This window comes from Pteropus medius, unplaced genomic scaffold (assembly GCF_902729225.1).
Source record: "Pteropus medius unplaced genomic scaffold, Ma_sr-lr_union100, whole genome shotgun sequence".
Lineage (NCBI taxonomy): Eukaryota > Metazoa > Chordata > Mammalia > Chiroptera > Pteropodidae > Pteropus > Pteropus medius.
In genome coordinates this window covers 16856368-16876069 of record NW_024347791.1, presented here as the reverse complement: position 1 = coordinate 16876069, position 19702 = coordinate 16856368, and the positions used below count along the sequence as shown (strand labels likewise).

Here is a 19702-nt window from a genome sequence, read left to right as displayed (position 1 = left end):
GACTTTCCAGGGTCACTGAGGTTTACGAACCTGATCAGCTTCAGCCAGTTGAAATCTCCTAGGCGAGTTCCGTTTTAAGTGGAAAATTTTCCTTTGCAATTCCTCCTATTGTCTTGTCCTCGTCCTGAGATGCTAGGATGGGCACACAAAAGATAAGAATATCATCCAGTTGTCAGCTCTCTACCACCATCTTGGTTTCAGGTGCCATTCCCACAGGATTCCATTGTGTTTATCCAAGTGGGTTCAGTCTCTTTTTGATGTAGTACACTTCAAATGTGCGACAACAATTAAGGTCATGTTAATGATACACTTGACAGACCCTTTGCACTCTTCCTGGGTGATTACAACTTTAGACCTACTGAACCCAACTGGAGGCATCAAGCCTGAGCAGAGCTCTAAAAATGCCAATGGGTAACTAAAGAAAAAAGAGAAAAAGAATCCTGAAGCCCAGGCAAGGGAGTTTCAAGAAGGGGAGAGTAGTCAACAATGTTAAATACTACAGACAAGCACAGCAAGATAAAGAAGGGAAAGTGTCTACAGACTTTGCCCTCAGAGCAGTTTCAGAGGACTGGGAATGTAGAAACAGGGACTGGAAATGCTCACTACTCTCAAAGAAGCTTGATTTCTTTGGCTATGATTTACATTAAATGCTGCCAGACCCAATGTGGTTTTCCCATTTCTTTTTATTCGTAGGGCCAAAAATGTCATTCGGTGTTTGAACTGGTTAAGGAACTTTAGAAATCACTGATCAACTTGCTTATTCTACAAACGAGAGAAACTCTGAGAAGTGAAATAAAATTTATTTCCATGGAGTTTGTTATGTGTAATTTTTTAGTCCATAAATTTTATAGAAGATATAAGAATTCACATTTAAATCTTGAATTTCTGGAAGTTTAAAAAAAAAGATTAAAAGGTTTAAAAGAGTCTTAAATAAGTTTTCACAGCCATGGTTTTTGGAGGTTAAGTCAAGTGAAGAGAGTCTGACTCATGATGATTTTCATGAGCCTTCCATTAAAGTCTCACCCTTCTTATATTAACTTAGGATACGGTGAATATATAATAGTAGTAGTAAAGATGATAATTTTGACCATTTACTGGGTGCTTATTATGGGCCAAGCACGACTTTACAAAACTATCATCTTATTCGATCCTCTCACAGCAATCCTATTTCACATATGAGAAAAGGGGGGCTTCTAGGAGTTAACTTACTCTAAATTTAATAATTGGCCCAAAAGCCTCCTAACAATGAGTAAAATGCCTTGTTTGTTTACTTAACAGGTAGGGCCACTCAAGTACAGAAAAGGTAATAGGCTGAGAAATGTAGATAACACTGGTGACTTCTCTGGAGTGTGATAAAACTGCTCTGCTTCCAACACTATCCGTCCGTCGCCCATCACTCATACGTCCCACATCCACACTTCATCCCTCCACCCACTCACGTCCGTTTTAAGAAGAACCAGCGCAAACTACCAAAACACATATAACGCCGAGGTACCACTCCACTGTTAAGTAAGGAGGTCTTCTCCCTCCCCGCTCTGGCGCGCTAGCAAACCTAGCCTCTCAGAGCGTGGAAGGGAAGATTAGGGTTTGGGGTAGATCGCATCCCTGGGCTTCCGTAGGAGCCGGCGCTTCCCCCGCCCTGGCCCCGCCCCTAGCAACGCGCTGGCTTGTGTTAACAACCGGCGGGCTGGCGGGCGCCAATTTACGCCGGTGGGCAGCGGCGGCGCGATGAAGATGCTATCGCGGTGGCCGACGCCACGACCGGACACCAGGGTCCTTTCTTGACTCTCGCGGCTCTCAGGTAGCCTTACCTTTTCGGTGGCAGGGCCTCTTTGGGTCCCGCAATTGCGGACACAGTGTAGGACCCAGGACCTCCCCATCCCTTGCTCTGCCAGCCGCAGTCATGTCAACAGCCGAGGCCCCGGAACCCGGCGTCAGGAGCAAGTCCAACAGCCCTCGACAAATCCCGGTGGTCGGGGTGGTGACGGAGGACGAGGATGCTCAGGTATGCGCGAGGCTTTGGAGTGTGTGTGGAGGGGTAAGGTTGACATTTGGAGGCGGAGACGAGGCCGGGGATAGCAAGGGCGGAAATGGGGGCCCAAGTGGAAACTAAGGGAGCCCGCGGGACCGAGGTTCCAAGCGAAACACGTCCCTCCGAGAGCTGCGCCGCCTGCAAGCGGGATTGGCTGTCGTCAACCAACCTGTCTAGAGATTTGCGCCGCGAGGTCCTCCCGGAGCGTCCCACTAAACTAAGTAGGTGAGGCATTGCCGCCCGCCTCGAAAAGTGTGACTACGAAGGGCCTGAGGGAAGGAGACATTCTTAGCGAAAACAGGACTTTGACCATTTTATTTGCACTGTACTTTTGCATATAGATCCCTTTTATCAAGTGATGTTCTTGATGGAGGCGTAAATTCTTGGGTGTTTAAATTTGATGTTAAAATCTGCACCCGGAAGGGAGGAAAATGCTGTTAAAATTAGAAATTAAGCTTCGTTTTTATCTGAAATTGGAAGCTGATAATGGAGTGAGTAAGAGAGAATTGGCGGCGTAAACTTTTTTTAGTGTGCTTGTATTTAGTTTTGAGCTTACCCTTGTTATGAATACAAAATTCTTTCAAGTTGATCTGTTGAAAAGTTTCACTTCGGAGTCTTCGCTTGGGTCTCCATTTGTGTTGGGGGCGGGGGGTGTTTAGAAACTCCAAGTCATTTGTTTCATGCTAGGGTTCCATTGCTCCTCCCTAGAGAGCCATGATCAAGCCCTAAAACATGACTCTTGTGGAGGAATCCTGCCTCCCCTCCTCACACTAATGACGAAGGGCCGCTATGGGAATATCTGTTGAGATTTCACTAGCCTCAGGCTGCGTCAGGAACCTTGTCTCCTGCGTCCACATCCAGGAGCCTTAGAGAGTTCCTTGGGAGTGGTCAGTTGCCTGGGGACCTCTTACTGTGGGAATAGGTTTGAGCTCTCTGAGGATGGTCAGACATCTACATTACCTGCGAGCAACAGCACTTTTGCTTGAAGAGGAGCAGGGGGAATTTACCTAATCAGTTTTGTGGAAATATCCGAACCTAAACTAGAAGAACTTTGAGGAACAGCAGCTCTCCACTCCCAAGGCTATAAGGGGACTTAACACTACCGCGGTTCTCCCAGGATCCGGGCAAAACTGGGAAGTAGGTAAATTTCGTATCTTATGGCTCTCATTAATTCTTCCTTTACATGGTGTAAAAAAAAGGGGAGGTGGGGGTGAGGGGTGGGGATGGCAAGGGTATATGAGGCAGGCAAACATGGGTGAAAAAGAAAAAGAAAAAAGAGGAAATACTTTTAATAGGCCACGGCCAAAATAGTCCACAACGTATCAAGTAAAGCAAAACAAGTATACTTGCGTATGTGTGTGTTTATTTTCTTCCTTCCCTTTTCCCTTTCTTTTTTCCTTATCTTTCATTACTACCTCTCCTTCCAGGGCCTAAGATTCTCTTCCAGAAAGAAATCAACTTATATTAATTCAAGGTCCTACCCTGTTAATAATGACAAGAGAAAAATTCTGAGATGTCCTACATTAAATTACATCAGGCCCAGAGAGTGAGAGGAAAAGAAAATAGTTAACCAGTTAATAGCTGTAGGCTGACAAAAGGCTGCTCACATTCCTGAATGTATGTTTGAGCTGTGAATCAACTTCCAAATGCCTATTAGCTAACCATTAGACACCGCATCCTGTATATGCATGAACTTTCAAGACTGTTGTTACCAATTAAATAGAGTAAATATGACTTATTTAGAGACTGTGCACCTATCATAAAACTGCCTCCACTTCACCTTTTCCCTCTCCCCTGATCTGTAGCCAAGGATCAGCTCCAGGATGATGGACACATTTGTCTTTTCTACCTAGTGCTACTGGTGGTTTAGACTTCATGCCCCAGGACCTGGTCCTTTTTTCTGGCTAGCATATGGCTCAATAAATCCATTCTTTTAGAAAAGCTTTCAGCCCTGAAAGTTTTGTTTGTATAACAATAACTACTTCAGGATTATTAATATTTTATAAAGTATTAAATAAAAAGGCAGTATCTACCAAAAGAAATGCAATAGAATAAACACTTTTTAGAGCTGAGAGAAATGATCACTCAGCCTCCCCAGGTTTTGTTTGTAGTTCCTTTTATAAGTGAAGAACCTAAGGCCATGAGAAGTTAAGTAAGGGTTACTCAGTTTCTTTACTCGGAGTAGGGTCTAGTCCCCTTTGCCATCATTAAAATAACTTTAGACTTATACTTTAAGCTAGTAGGGGAAAGACTCTTGGAACTCTAAATGTTTTCAATCTTTTCATACCATTCCTCATCTGCAACCTCCTCCTCTGCCTACGCTTGAGAGACAGTTTATCCAAGTGGCTAGCTAAAAACGAGTGTGTGGATTTTACCTCAGTTCATTAAGCAAGCTCCATCATATGCTTGAAATCACAAATTGTTTGCCCTTTATTTCCTATTTATTTCAATGCTGTTCCTCTCATTCTAAAGAATCAGAGCAGTGCTACTCAAATTTTAATGTGCATTTGGAGCACCTGGGGATCTTATTAAAAGGCAGATTCTGATTCTGTAGGTCTGAGGTAGAGCCCTGGATTCTGCTTTTCTCACAGGATTCCAAGTGATGCCATTGCGACTGGTTAGAGGACACCTTTTCCCACTCTGAGTAGCAATGCTTAGTGTATTATAGCTGCAGTAAGGTATGAACAGCGCTACAGGGTTTCTCTGCAATTAACTCCTGGAAGGCCATAGGAGATAGTTTAATGTGGATTTAGATTATAAAACAAAATAAACAATAACAACAACAGTTAAACAAAATTCCAACTCTCCCCTCACTAGGTCAGATGATGTGGTAAACAACAAGGGCACCAAATGGGTCTTTAAAAGAACTACTTACTCTCCTTTCTTGTCACTACAATGCCTCAGTCAGTCCTGGATTAATGTCTTATCCTTCTAGTCAGCGCTTGCGTTTGATCCTTTTCCTAATCTATTTTCCATAAACACCACTTTATCATCCTCTTTTCTCCAAGTCCTTCCCCACTTTCTTTCAGAATTCCACAGTATCTCCTTATCGCTTTCCTTACCTAATATAATTATATTGACCAAATCACTGAAACTGTCTAAGACTGTGTCCTTTTTTATTGTTAAACAAAAAACTTTCAGAGCCAAAAACTTTTCTAAAAGAAAAGGTTTATTGAACCATATGCTAGCCAGAAAAGGACCAGGTCCTGGGGCATGAAGTCTAAACCACCAGTAGTAGCTCCTAGGTGAAGGCAACATCTCCACAATCCTGGAGTCGATGGGCTTTTTTTAATACGTCAAGTAGGGGGAAGAAAGATGTAAGTTGTTTTGAAAGAATTTTCACTTGGCTATACATAAAGGAAGTGCGAGAAGGTGAAGCCGGGCAAGCTCTGGGATAGGTTCATAGTCCATAAGGAAAAAGTGTTTGTTCCTTTGGATCTGTTGTAGGCAACAGTCTGTAAAATTTATGGGTAAGCAAAGTAAGCAAGCAGCGGAAGGCTCTCAGTGGCCAGTGGCGCCTGGCTGTTCTCTTTATTTAATCCAGGAAATAGCCACCTGGAAGGTAAATCAAAGTTCCAAGGTACACTCAGGAACATAAGTAGTCTTTTGTTCTTTTTGTCCTGCAGTTGTTAACTGATTAACCTCTAGTCTCTTCCTTCCATCCTCTGGGTTGCTGTAATTAATTTAGAACATCTCAATTTTCTCCTTGTCACTATAAAACGAGCCTGTACTAAAGGAGTGTTCCCCAAACCTGAGTGACCATGATAGTCATCTCAGCAGTTTTTTTGAAAAAAAAAATGAAAAAACACTGTACTGTATATATACTGTGTAAATCTACTCGATCATAATCCTCGTTGTGGAGCCAGGACTCTTAAAAAGCTCCCTCAAATGATTTTTAGCCTCAAACTACTGAACTAAGTGATTGTCAGGGTCTCTGCCATCCCTAAAGTGCTTCAGCTCCACTTCTCTGTCCTGTTCAAGAATTTCCAGTGCATAACCTGTACTTTAACTGTACCATATACTCTGCTTATCACCACCTTCATGGGCATAGAAGCCTTATCTGTTGTTTTTTTCTGCAGCGTCCCCATTTTCCTCCATATTCACCAGCAACATTCAGCACAATACCTGGTACACAGATGATATTTAGTATTTATTGAATGACTTTTCTTTTGCTTCTACACTCTGCTTGTGTGATCTTATTTACCCAAACTCTTCCAATTATTTATCCTATTATTTAGAAATCTTTGCCCTAAATTTAACTCATCTCCATCCTCAACACAAGCCTCTTCCTCCAGCATTCCCTGTCTCAGCCAGTGATGCCACCATTTATATAATTCCTCAAACCCAGGGGTCATCCTCACCCTTTTCTTCTCTTTCCCACCAAATCAGATCACACATTATGTCCTGCTGATTATACCTCCTCGATGTTTTTCATTCCATTTGTTGTGTTGTCTGCCTATACCAGTTGCCACTACCTTAGGCAAGGCTTGAAGTTACAGTCTGCTCTCCTACGTCCAGTCTAGACCTTTCCAGTTCAGGCTCTACTCAGGAGATAAAATTATCTATTTATTGCTACATTCCTCTGGTTAAAACCTGTGTAAATAAATGAAGACCACTCTAATGAGAACAAACAGCGGCTATTTATTCAGAGCTTGCCATAGAAAGAGTGTCAGCCAGCATTACTTGCATTTGGCAGAGACCCCCATGGCAGGAAGGGAAGCTTTATAGTGAATAAAAGGAAGCCTTCTGGTATGCTTCCGTTGTAGGTGGTTGCCATGGAGAAGGTAGAGGTGAGCTAGCTAGAAGCAGGGCATACTGTATGATTGATTTTGGAAGCATATTTGGCTTTTTTGGGGTCCTGAGTGGCACATTGGGAATCTGGTAGTCATTGACCAAATCCTGACTTTTCTGAGCCAACTGCAGCAGAAGTTGTGGTTTGGCCCCCCAGATTGGTTGCTACAAAGGTTGCAGGCCAGAGTTCTGTTGCCATATATAGTATGGCCATTGTCAGTTTATGTTTCCAGTCTCTCAAACCATTCAAGAGCTTCTGAAGATCCTTAACATAGCATACAAAGCTTTCTGTAAAATGGAGTTTATAATAGTACTTACCTCACAGAATTTAATTAGTAAATACATGTAAAGTACTTATAACTGTACCTGGATATAAATAATGTCTAATAAGTTTTAGCTATCACCATCATTGTTATTTACTATCATTAGGATTCATGATTTGACCTCTGCTTACCTCATCAGCAGCCTCTGTAGCCACTATCCCCTGCACTCTCCTCTCCAACATACTGGATGACTCACAGATCCTCTAGGTGTCATGTTTTCTCTTGCCCCCAGGCCTTCACATATGCTACTCCCTCTGCCTCCTTTTCTCAAATCTTCAGTTCATCTCACAAATCCTATTCACTCTCACTTCTGCTTGCAGATAACTACTGGAAACTGTTCCGTGAAGTTATATTACAAGATAAATCTAAGGGGAACCTAAACTTTAATCTTATTATGTTTCCTGTAAGAGTTATACCTGCTATTAGGGGGGAAATATCTGATAATACATACAGATATTACAAAGAAAATCCTATATTGACTTTCATGTCCTTTCTAACCTGAAAGCTAGTATTGCAGAAATCAGAAAATAAAAACTCATAATATATATTTCTCTGAGAACAGGAAAGAAAGGACAACTGAGGTAGTGATAGATGGCACTGTTAAATATCTAGATCTTAAAAAGGCAAAATTACACTACAAAATTTTTGGTAACAGTAAATTTAATAATTGAACAGTAAAAATGTAATTTTTAATGATAACCATGATACTAGGTATAGATAAGTAATAAATCCATTTTTATTATTAATTTTTAAAGTAAAAATTATTTTGAGTAAATAAACTCATTCCAATACTTATTCTGTAGACTTAAAGTTAGAATGCTTAACTGGAAATTGTTTTTGAAAGGCATTTTTAAAGGTCAGAGTATACAAGTTTGTAATTGTGAAAGGAAAGGAAACTCTAGATTTGAAAGGCATTGGAATAATGACTGTAGAAATATGGAAATGTATGTATTATAGATATAAAAGTCAGAAAATACAGTGGTGTTAACACTAAGTGAATTTATATAAGGTATTTATATATGAAATAAAAACAGAAAATAATGTATAAAAATATACAAAACCAGAAAATAATATATAAAAATATAAATAGATGAATTTAGATGATAGGAGTAAGTAGGATATGTTTCCTTTTTATATCATCATTACACCATCTTTTATTTTAAAGTTATTTTAAAGTAAAAGTAAGTGAAAGCAAGCACAACAGGAGGAAGGAAACAAGAGAAACTGGGACAGCTTAACTCATATAATGGGACTAAGCAATTGTGATATAATATTTAAATTAAAAAGAAAATGTCATGCAACAAAGTATCAGTGCCCAAGATTAATATTGCCAAAACTGTATTTAGAATTTGGAGATTTCTGTATCAACTTAAACTTTGGATCATAGACCCGCCTGTTTCCTTCCCCACTTCCCTACAAATAATTTTATAGGCCAGGCCCAGTGTTCAGTGCTGGGCATGCCAGAAAACAAAAGCCTTTGCCCTCAACTGACCTTTGGGACAGGGTGTGGTGGGAAATAAACATGTAAGCCATTTTAGAACAATGTGATAGGAATTGTAATAAATATACAGGTAGGGTCTATGGGTGCACAAAGGAGGGACATTTGTTCTGTCTTTTTTCATCCTTTGGGGAGGTGACACCTGAGCTGTGTCTTGAAGGACCAGCCTGTGGGCATTAACCAAGGAGAGGAATAGAATTGTAACAACATAAATTAAAATAGAAGAGGGGCGAGAGGGCAGTAAAGGAGAGTCATCGAATGATTCGGATGGGTTATGTTCAGATTTGAGATTTTTTATTCTGATCGTAGTGTAAAAGATGATGCTGAAAGATACAAGAGTAGAGGCAGGGAGAACAACAGGAAATCTTCACAGCTGAGTGAGAGATGAGAACTGAACAAATCAGTAAGATGGAGTGGCCTCAAGAAATGTTGAAAAATACCAACCCTATTTGAAAAATAAAAAATTATTTTAAGGTAAAAAAAGAAATAAATATTGAAGATGTAAAATCTGTAGAACTTGGGAGTTTCCTGTTCTCTAATGTGGGTGACTATAAGAATGCTGGTACCAACTGAGAGAGGAGATACCTGGTTCAGAAAGGCAGTCTCCTACCTGTAGTTTAGGAGCTAGTTGTATATACCTAGTTGCCTAGGTAAATTCAGTGTAATGTGTATGCATGAGATATGGACTATGTATGAATGAGATCATTTTATTTTCCAAAGCATGGAAGGGCTGTTATTCCAGATGGTCTCTTGGACCTTTCGGGACTTTCAGATTTGAGGATATTAATATTACAAGATAATATTAGAATTCAAGAGGTGCTTTTTTTTTTTTTTATTCCAAAATTTATTTACTCCTTTAAGGTCTCATCTGCTTTTTCATCCTCCCCTATCTCTTTGTCATAAGATATTTTTAAGTTGCGAAGGGATAATATCCCATTTTTTTTTAAAAGTGTGTTTGATGTAATTTCTTGATTCTCATGATATAGAATTCTAAGATTTGTATGTTTTTTAGGGTGCTTTAAAGCCTATGGACCTAAATCGTGTCATCAAACTCCTTCAAGAAACTGATAAAGTAAGTGGAAAATGAGTTGACCTTGATAGAACTGATCAAAACAACACAGTGTCCTGTGATTAGCAGGCACAAAAATTTAGTCATCATTTTAACATTTTTTAGTCTCTACATTTTTACACAAAAAAGAGCAAAAACAATAAAAATAATGACTCTATAAGAATAATTTATCTTTTACTGGCTATTTTTGTTGTGAAAGTTATTTTTAATTGTGAATATATCTACATTTTTTAAAAAGGAAAACCCAACTACATATAGCTCCTACTAGTTGTTAAGTAAGGATGGGGGTGGTAAGGAAGGAAAAGAAAGTATAGAAAATGCCACAGCTTTTTAAAAACAATTTAAGGGTAAAAGGACAGAAATGATTCAGTCATAAAAACACATCACTGTAGAGAGTTTTGTTTTAATTGGCTGAAGATGTTTGGTTTGCGTCAGTAGTCTGGGCATATTTTAGAGGTTAACATACAATTTCTGGAGTCAGATTGCTAAATTTGACTCCTAACATCACCACTTATTATCTGTGTGATTTCAAACAAATCAGTGTTTCAGCTTGAGTTTTCTATTCTGGAAAACAGGGATAATAAAAGTACCTCCTTAGTAGTGTCATTTTGAAGATTAATATGTATGAATAGTGCCTAAATGGTGCATGGCATAGAAAAATGCTCAGCATACTTCAGGTATTGTTAATATTATTTCTGGAAACAATTCCTGCTCATATATTAACCTACGTCTAATTCTCAATTTCCTAATCAAATTTAAATGCTAGTTTAGTTTTACTTCACTGTTTCAGGAAACATTTTATAATCTTTACAGTATAATATAGTAGTTTAAGAATTTCTTAATTTTAATGTGTCTACTTCTTATATTAAAGAGAAAATTTTAATCTCAACAGTTTTAATAGCACAAAAGAACTAAAAGAGATCATTTGTTTTAGGATGATTTAGAAGAAAAGCAACTTAAAGCTGTCAAGATACTGGTACAGTATTATCAGAATGGATTTGTATCCTTTACATATTTATGTATATATGTTTCATTTATCCTGAAATGGGAGAATTTTTATTAGAAAATATATTAGTTTTCCTATTACTGCTGTGAGTACCACAAACTTAATCCTTTAAAACAACAAATTTTTGTCTTACAGTTCTGGAGGTCGGAATTCCAAAATAAGTTTCACTGAGCTAAAGTTAAGGTATTAGCAAAGCTGGTTCCTTTTGAAGGCTCTCAGGAGAATCCATTTCCTTGCCTTTCCCAGCTTCTGGAAGCAGCCTGCATTCCTTGACTCACGGCCCCTTCCTTGCAGCAGCATCACTCTCACCTCTGCTTCTGTCATCACATCTCCTGCCTCTCTCTTTCTGTTATAAGGACACCGTGATTAGACTGTTCCTAACTAGTTAATCTAAGATATCTTTCCTATCTCACAATTTTTTAACGTATTCGCTGAAAAGTCCCCTTGTCACATATGGTAACATATTCACAAGTTCTGAGGATTAGAATGTGGACATCTTTAGACCATTATTCTGGCCATTATTCTGTCTACCATAGAAAATATCTAACATTTTGTGTTTTTTATAAAATTACATATTTTTTCTTAGAAAATATAAAATTGAATAAAGCAGTATAATACAGTTAACTCTGTACAGATAGTGTCAGTTTCTATAGACTTAGAGAAACAGTAAATATCGTTGGGAGGGCAAAGTCGAAGTCCTGTTTCTGTCAATTTATTCAATATTTGCACTCTTGGTAAGTTTCTTAACTTCTCTGCCCTTATAAAATAGAGATAACAGTACTTCATGAGGTTGTTAAGAAGACTAGATAATGTACATGAAAGTGCTTGATTATCTGCAAAATATTATATTAATATGAGATACTATCCCCACCGAATATATCACCCCAATCAGAATGTATGGAAACTACTTCATCTCAAAACTATCTGTGCTTAAGAATCAGTTTGTTGTTGTTTTAACCTTTGCATATATATGCTATTGCAAAATGCAATAAAATTGTCACAGGAAACTCTCATTTTCTGAAGTCATCTTGCCACAGACTGGTAACATACAATTTCAGAATTGGCAGTGGTCCATAGACCACACTTTCAGTAGTATTGATCTAAACAGTCTCGGACAGTTGTCCTGTCTAAAAGGAGATATCGGTCTCTAATATTAGCTTGTTCCAGTATTTCAAAATGCCTTAACTCTCCTATTAAGGGAAATATGCCTTAAATCTAACTATTTTTTATCTAACTCTTTTCTTACCATATTTTAGCCCTGTCTTCTGTGGATTTGTTGAGTCAATCAGTTACCCGAGGACTTGTGCATATTAAGCACTATTTATTGGTAGCCAAGAAAGTCTACTAGCAAGTGATTTTTTTGCCTATCTTAACCATTTTTTCTCTTCTTCAGGTTAGAGAGTTGGTGGCAAATGGCTCTATTTCTGAATGCCTTTAGTAGTCTGGCTTTAGAGGTTATAAAACTTAAAACAAAGATAAATTAGAGAAGTATCTTGGTCACTTCTCTAGGAAGTTAACAGAGGTTTGATTTCTAATATACCCAGTCCTCACAACTACTCTGTTCCCTAAGCTCTAAAACAGAATCTGTGAAATTTGTTTATGTACCAATGGGGTTTTTTAAATAGGTGAAATACAGGTGCTTTTACCTGAAGATCTAGAGATGGTTTTAAATGAAATCAAATTTCAACCAATTTAAATCTTAAGAACAAGAGTAACACACCCTGAGTAATGTTAATAAAGTAATGCAGAAAAGGAAGGTAGGTTTGGGTTGCTTATTCTGGAGCAATTAATGTTTCCTGTGGGTGGGTAGAAAAGAAAGATATCATTGAGCCATTAAGTTAATTTTTCAAGATGTTATTACTCATTGTCAGTAGTAAGTTATTGATGAACTGAATCTGCGGCATAGTAGTTGATAATGAAATTCTAAATGTATAGGGAAAGGAGAAAAAAAGAATTTTGAGAGATAAAAATTAATAATCTTCCTTTAAAAAATATGGTTCTAAGTTTTCCTTTTTAGACTTCAGTATTAGTATAATTAAACTGGTGTCAACTGCATTTAACAGAATAAGAATTGTATAGACTTTCTTGGCAGAAGCACTGTAAAGAATGTTAATAAAAATATTAATCTTAATGTTATTTCTTAACTAAAAGTATTAAAGCCCCTAAGGGATTTAGCACAGATATTTAAAATTCTGAATCTGTGTGCAGGGAAAATTGGACAACAGCCCCATTTTATAGAATCCGCATATAGTATCCTAAAATTATGTGGGTAAGTTGTTTATCTTGCATGCAGTGTTTTTTTTAATGTTTTGTTTTGTATTGTAAAGATATTATGCATTATGGTATAGCAAAGTGATACGGAACTCAGAAAACTTCACTTGCTCTTGTGCTTTCAAGGAACTTTAATGTACTAATTAGAAATAATTACTATTAAATAGATGTGAGATTATATATGTAAAACATTTTCAAATTTTGAGGCTGTGCAAGTCCTAAGAACACCAGACTCATAAGCCTTATTTCAATATCAGTGCTTCTGCAAAGCTCCAGTCAGAACTGTTTTTTTTTTTATGAAAGCTGTGACTAAATGTTTCATTGCATGGTATGACAAATCTTTTGAGTTACACTCTTCACTTTTCTTTACATTTTATAATTATTCATATTATTTCATTTTTTTCTGCTTTCCTAATTTCTGCTTTCATCCTACATTTCTCCACACCTCATCCTCACTTGATTCTATAACTTTCTAAGCCTTTTTTTGGAAGATAAAAACATTGAAAGTAAAATAAAAAAAATAAAGCCTTTCTGTTTTGGCCTCTAAGTTGTATGCCTTTCTCACTGCATCAGAAGTATAATGCTTTTTTTTTTAATAACCTTTTTGTTGGAATGCGCTTCTGAGGCTTTATCTTTTAGGTTGTTTCCTTTGGTAGAAAAGGAAAAAGTTTGAGGGCGAGTAGAACTGGTTTTAGAGTTCTTCATTTTAGAGATTTAACAATAAGGTGGGTAATAAGTAATGTTATTTGTTTCAAATGAAAATTCTAACAAACATTAGAAACGAACCTCTGTGACATTTACAAAATTGTCCTTTTCATAGCTTGCACTTGAAATATCTTTCGATTCCAAATGGCACATGTATACACCCACATATGATAGTTCTAAATGCCGTTTTTCAACCACTTGGTTAATTTTTCTTGAAAAAACATTAATTAAATCTTATACGCAGGATACCTTATACTTTAAATAAGCAGCACAGGAGTTTCAAATTTTGAACTCATGAAATCCAAAATAGTTTATATTTTGTATTTAAGAAGTAATTTTATTTCTCCTTTGACATTTAGACTAATGACGTAGGTTCAAGTGCAATATCTTTTTATTATTTGTAAATAAATTCTTTTCAAATAACTTTGGTTACAGTGGTTGTGAAATGCAATAATAATATAATTAATATTCATTAACTTGGATTTCTTAGTGTCTCAAAAAGTATATCTGTTCTTTTGTGGATGGTAACTGATCCAGGAAAGGTCACTGACCTTTACGAGCAAATAAACCATTGATCTATTAAGTAGAGTTTCATGAACTTCAGAAAAAGCCCTTGAACAGCTTTTAAGTTATAAGTAAGCCAAGATCTGATTTGTATCAGATTATCCATTGTCTTCCAAATTTTGGTAGAAATACAGCTATAATCCCTTATTATTTTGCCCTCAGAGAGAAAGATGATTTTTAAGTTTTTTATTTATGCAGTGTTGCAAATGGCTTTCTTAACCCTTGCTTTTTATAAACCTATTTTATTTTTCTTTTGGTCACTTAGAGACACAAAATTTTTTTTTTGATAGTTGTCAATTCCCTAGGGCTAAAGAATAGGATATTCTCATTTTATTCTTTTGAAAGGAAATTTTCCCCTACTTTGCAAATGATGCTTCAATTAAGGACTTCATTAAACATATCTCGTACATTTCTTCATCCTTATTGAAGCTTTCCTTTTTTGAAAAAGAAAGTATCGGATGAAATAACATATGCTGAAGATACTGCTAATTCAATCGCACTTCTGGGTAAGTTAAGATTTCCTTCAGATCGAGGGGTATAACATATGACAGACGTTACTGATGAGAAAGAAATGTCTCTTTCACTAAGTTTCACTAAGGGCACTCCTCCAAATCTAGGCTCTTTTCTTGTTTTCTGGTTGGGAATTAATTATAATGTGCTTGGTGATAATTTTTGTATTTTTTTATACTCAGATGTTCCATAATACCAACAAGATTCTGTGTTCCTTAAATACAAGGACTGACAGATACTTCTGTGTGCTTATTTGTCTTGATGTTAGTTTGTGTTATTTTGAAGTATATGTCCATCTCAGTAATCACAAAATGTTTTCAACTGAACTCTAATAAGTGCTAGATTCATTGAGAACTGAATTGTTCAATAAATAATCTAAAATTTTAAATAAAATTATAAAATGGTGGAACATTAAGAACTTTAGCATAATATACATAAAGATGAGGGTGCCTATGTTTCATATTTAAAAATATGAAAAAATACCATAAAACAGCAGTTTGTATTTCAGTTATTGCTCAATTTTCTAGAGAAAGAAAATAATAATTTCCTAGGAAATGAGATCATTCAAACACTAGTTCCTTGAATCTGTCCTTGAGATATGACAGCATGTTCCCAATACAAGTCCTGCATTAAATTTATACTTACTAATATAGGTCTTTGTTCATATAAATAAAAGATATACAATTAGCCCAACAAATAAAAAGTATTTACTGAATAGTTATGTTCCCAGCATTATATGCCATACCAAAAGATGTTAGAGACTCAAATGGAATAGGTAAAAAGTATTTTTAATTTTTAACATAGACACTAACCTTTTATATCTAAACAAATTTTATAGTCCTTAACTGTAGATACTTTGGGAAAAATTATTATGGCCTAGAGGAAGTAAAGCTATAAAGGAAATTAAATAAATATGGGGAGTTAGAGAGAATGATCTTAAAGAGCAAGCAGGCTGAAAACTAATGGGAAATTTTAATTCTGTGAGTCTCTATCATCAGTGGAAATTTATAATAGGAAGCCAGCCACAAAGAGGACTTGGTATTATTAACAGAGAAAAAATGTAGGTTTAGTTGATAACATTTTTTAAATGCCTCTGTTGCCCATATTATTTTTAAATGTTGCCTCTAAGAGTGTTTGCAGAAATTCATATGATAGCCACGTGGCCCATTTCTAACTCATGTCTGCTTTTTGCTGAATGACTGATTGCCTACAGAACACGTTGCTGTCTCACTTGAGGGCAGTATGAACTCTCATCTTAGAATGAACTCCCTTCACTGATTACTGCCTGCAACTACTACTGTTCTGTCCCTAATTTTTTCGTTGCTGGAAACATGAGTTTAAACTAAAATCATTATTGGTAATATAAAATTTTGAACAAAGGCTATTTTTTACTAATAACTTCCAGTTTCTACTATGTACTAGTAAATATGTTACTTATTCTTCTAAATGATAGATATTTCTATTAAGAGCAGAATTCCAGAAATGTATGAGTAAAGAAGTTGGTACTCTGCCCTGAGATTATAAAACAGGAAACTGTGAGAAATGGTCTAAATTTACAGGAACTAAAAGGGTGGAGAAGCAGATGAGAAACCTTAGAAATTTCTATTAACTTGAACATTCGGTTAGTTCTGTTGGAAAAATGTAGTTGTTGCCTAAATTTTCCCAAAATGTGATTTTTCAACTTCAAAGGGAGAGTCTAAAAAAGTAAAATTTAGAAAATAATCTTGAAACTGTCCCTTTTTTGTGTGATGTCTTTTGCAGATAGGGTCTCCTTAAACAAGGATGAGAATGTCCTCTGTGCTCCCTGCTTCTGTCCACTTGCATCTGCATTCACTGACTAACCCCAGAAATGAACATTATGTAAGCCCTAATGCAAAACTCAGGTCTTCAGGGAACATGTAATTGTCCCTTTTCCCTCTAAGAATCCAGCCATATCTGAGTCAGTCCTAAAGCTGACACCACTGACTCCATTTGTGCTCAGTCCCCCAGAGGGCATGGATCAGTTTTAGAACTTCACAGATTATTTTCAGATTCTTTTGAGGATCACACCTATAGGATTTCACCAGAGCAAATGCAAGGCAGTTTGACATGCCGCCTGAAACCAGTTCAGAAGATACGATTGAAAAGGAACCCTCTCTATCCTTTATCCCTACCCAAAGAACTTGAACTTAAAAACTATTACCTGCAGGGCAAAGGCCACCTAGAAACTCACTATCCTCTACTCTGTCAGCAAATTGAAGAGTAGAGCTTCACTTGGGCCTTCTTCAAGTAAAGGATAAATTACTGTAGATCACAAATTACTGACTCTGGTTAGGGAGGAACATGTTGGTAACCCACATCTTGCCAAAATAATAATAATACTTGTTTTATAGATGAGAAAACTAAAACACAAGTTTATACAGGTAGTAAGTGGCAGAGCCAGGGTTTAATCTTAGTGTGGTTCTAGCATTTATGCTTTTAATCACCATTCTTTTCTTCCTGGGAAAGAAAGGCTGAGCTGATTGAGCCAGATGTTATAAGGTTAAATCCAGGGTCTTGTGTGTGTGCGTGCGCGCGCGCGTGTGTGTGTAAAATTATACAATCCTACAATCCAACTCGTATGAGATTATACAAATCTCTGGTGAAGATATTTTAATAATGATATTCTAACACTTTACACTAAATTTGCAAATAAGCATATGACAGTATTATTAAATAGTATTCATTTATCTTTCTGGCAGGTGACTTAATGAAAGTACCAAGTTCTGAACTGAGGATACAAATTTGTAAGTGTATTGTTGACTTTTACCATGCAGAACCACCAAAGAAGCATATTACAGGTGAAGTTTTTAATGGTCTTTCTGTAATAACTTTGGTCTTTATGAAACAGAATATTCTGTCTTATTTGTCTTTGAACTTAGAAAGACGGAGTGGGATCATAAATGCATATATCAAAAACAGGGTTTTTTTGTAGTCTCAAGTTCTTTGGTCATTTTAAACAAAGAAAAATTTTTTTCAATTTTGATTTGCATAATATTTTTATTCTGATGCTAAATATTTATGATATAATTTTAAAGTCATACTCGTTAGTTTCATTATAAGTATTACTATTAATGTTATTTCATAGTGTTGATATCATTTATTATTTTCTAACATTTTATAATTATTGATAATATCTGTCCCACCAATTAAATTCCTAATAATAACAACATTCTCCATCATATTCGGGAAAACAGTTCTGCATGTTACAGCTAAGGGATCTTAATATATAATGATAAAATGAATGACACTGAAATGTGTAATATCAAGGCAGAGGGCACCTATATTGCGGAGGATATAATTTCATTTAGGACATACTTCCTACCTTCAGAGTTTCTGTAATTTATATTAATCTAGGAAGGGAGAGAAGATATAAATAATATTTTTGAGTTATTTAAGTTACAAATTCCTTAAGATAGATAGAAATAAGACCCTGTAGTAGAAAAAGAAAGATCACTATGACTAGAGAAAAATGGGAAGATGTGTGAAGAATTTAATAAGGAGGTTATTAAATGTCAAACTTGAACTATTGATGAGATAGGAGGAAGTATTTGATAGATAGTAGCCATTAGATATCAAAAGCAGAGACCAGCAATAAGGTTTGGAATCCATCCAGATAGAGATGAAAATTGAAGCCATCAGAGTAGTAGAGTTTGCTAGGAGAACAGCAAGGGACCTAGAATGACATCATGGAGAGTGCCCATTTTGAGGTTTGGAAAAAAACGATCTCAAGATATTGGCAGTGAAGGGAGGCTCTGAGAGGAAGAAGAAAACCTAAAGTTTGCCATGTCTTGTGAGCCAATGAGTGAAATGTTTAATGAAGGAAGAAGTGGTCTCAGTAGCAAATGCTGCAGAGGCTTCTGTAATTGAGGAATGAAAAAGCCAAGTTCATGTGGTATCTGGAAAATTATAGTTAATCTTAGGCGGGTTATTGCCATAAAGCGTCAGGGCAGATGCATGATTAAAGAAATGAGAAGACCATGAGAGTGGAGGCAGTGGGAACAAGGGAGTAGAGGCAGTGAATACAGACATATTTTATGATATGTTGAAGAAAAAGAAGATGGAGAACAGCTGAACCGGTAGCAAGATCAAAGAAAGATATTTAGGTTTTGTTGTTTTCAATTTGTTTTTAGGATAGGGGAAAATGAAGTTTGTAGGCAGAGGAACAAAAAGCTAGTAAGTAGGAAACGGGAGGGCAAAATTCCCAAAGAAATCATCAGAGGATGGAATTAAGAGCATAAACTTAGAGTTAACCTTGGTAAGATACAGGCACTGTTTTTTTAAGGTAGAAAGACAAATGATGTATGAGATATGAACAGAGGAGTGAAGATGCAGAGAAGTGACCTTAATTTGATCAGGCTCTGAAAATTAGGAGCCTTAGGCAATATTCTCACTGTCACAGATGGTTTCGAGAGATGGGCATGGCTGGACATCTGAGAACACAGCTGAAAAGTCCTCAGTAGAGTAATTATAAGAGACATAGCCCTGGAGATAGGAATCAAGTCCATGAGCCTTAATATTAGAATATCCTTCTTTAGAAATATAAACTCAACAGAAAAAGATAAAGTAAGTTTAAATATACATTTGGGGCCATCCCTATGATAGACTATCATGCAAACGAAAATCATGATTCAAGAAAATGTTTTACAGAATGGGGAAAAGCTTACAATAAAATGGTTAGTAGCTGCAGTAGAATATAAAATTATGCATACATGTGGTATATTGTTAAAGTTATATGCTTACATTAAAATATCAGCAAGAAATATACCAAAAATGTTAGTATTGTTATATATGGATGGTGAAATTACAGGCAATTTTTGTCTTCCTCTTCATACTTTTTAAATGCTTAAAATGACTAGCTAGGGCATACCATAGAGAATGCATCACAGGAAGGACAAGGCCTTATCCAGGTCCA

At 36.5% G+C, this 19702-nt stretch overlaps 1 protein-coding gene across 13 annotated transcripts in view; it reads left to right on the top strand.

Annotated features, from left to right (window-relative positions):
• Positions 1 to 1670: 1670 nt before the first annotated feature.
• The window catches only part of CFAP69 (cilia and flagella associated protein 69), a 51617-nt gene continuing 33585 nt past the window's right edge, over positions 1671 to 19702 (top strand). For 3 of the 13 annotated variants that reach the window (XM_039878148.1, XM_039878149.1, XM_039878139.1), the window contains exons 1-6: positions 1672 to 2005; positions 9657 to 9716; positions 10648 to 10713; positions 12879 to 12988; positions 14689 to 14765; positions 17490 to 17588. In XM_039878148.1, coding sequence (XP_039734082.1) covers positions 1904 to 2005; positions 9657 to 9716; positions 10648 to 10713; positions 12879 to 12988; positions 14689 to 14765; positions 17490 to 17588 — 514 coding nt within the window. In that variant the 5' untranslated portion in view covers positions 1672 to 1903. Of the gene's footprint in view, positions 2006 to 2090; positions 2258 to 2614; positions 3174 to 9656; positions 9717 to 10647; positions 10733 to 12878; positions 12989 to 14688; positions 14766 to 17489; positions 17589 to 19702 lie in introns of those variants that run through there. The other 10 variants (XM_039878140.1, XM_039878142.1, XM_039878144.1 and 7 more) reach the window with 10 other exon arrangements.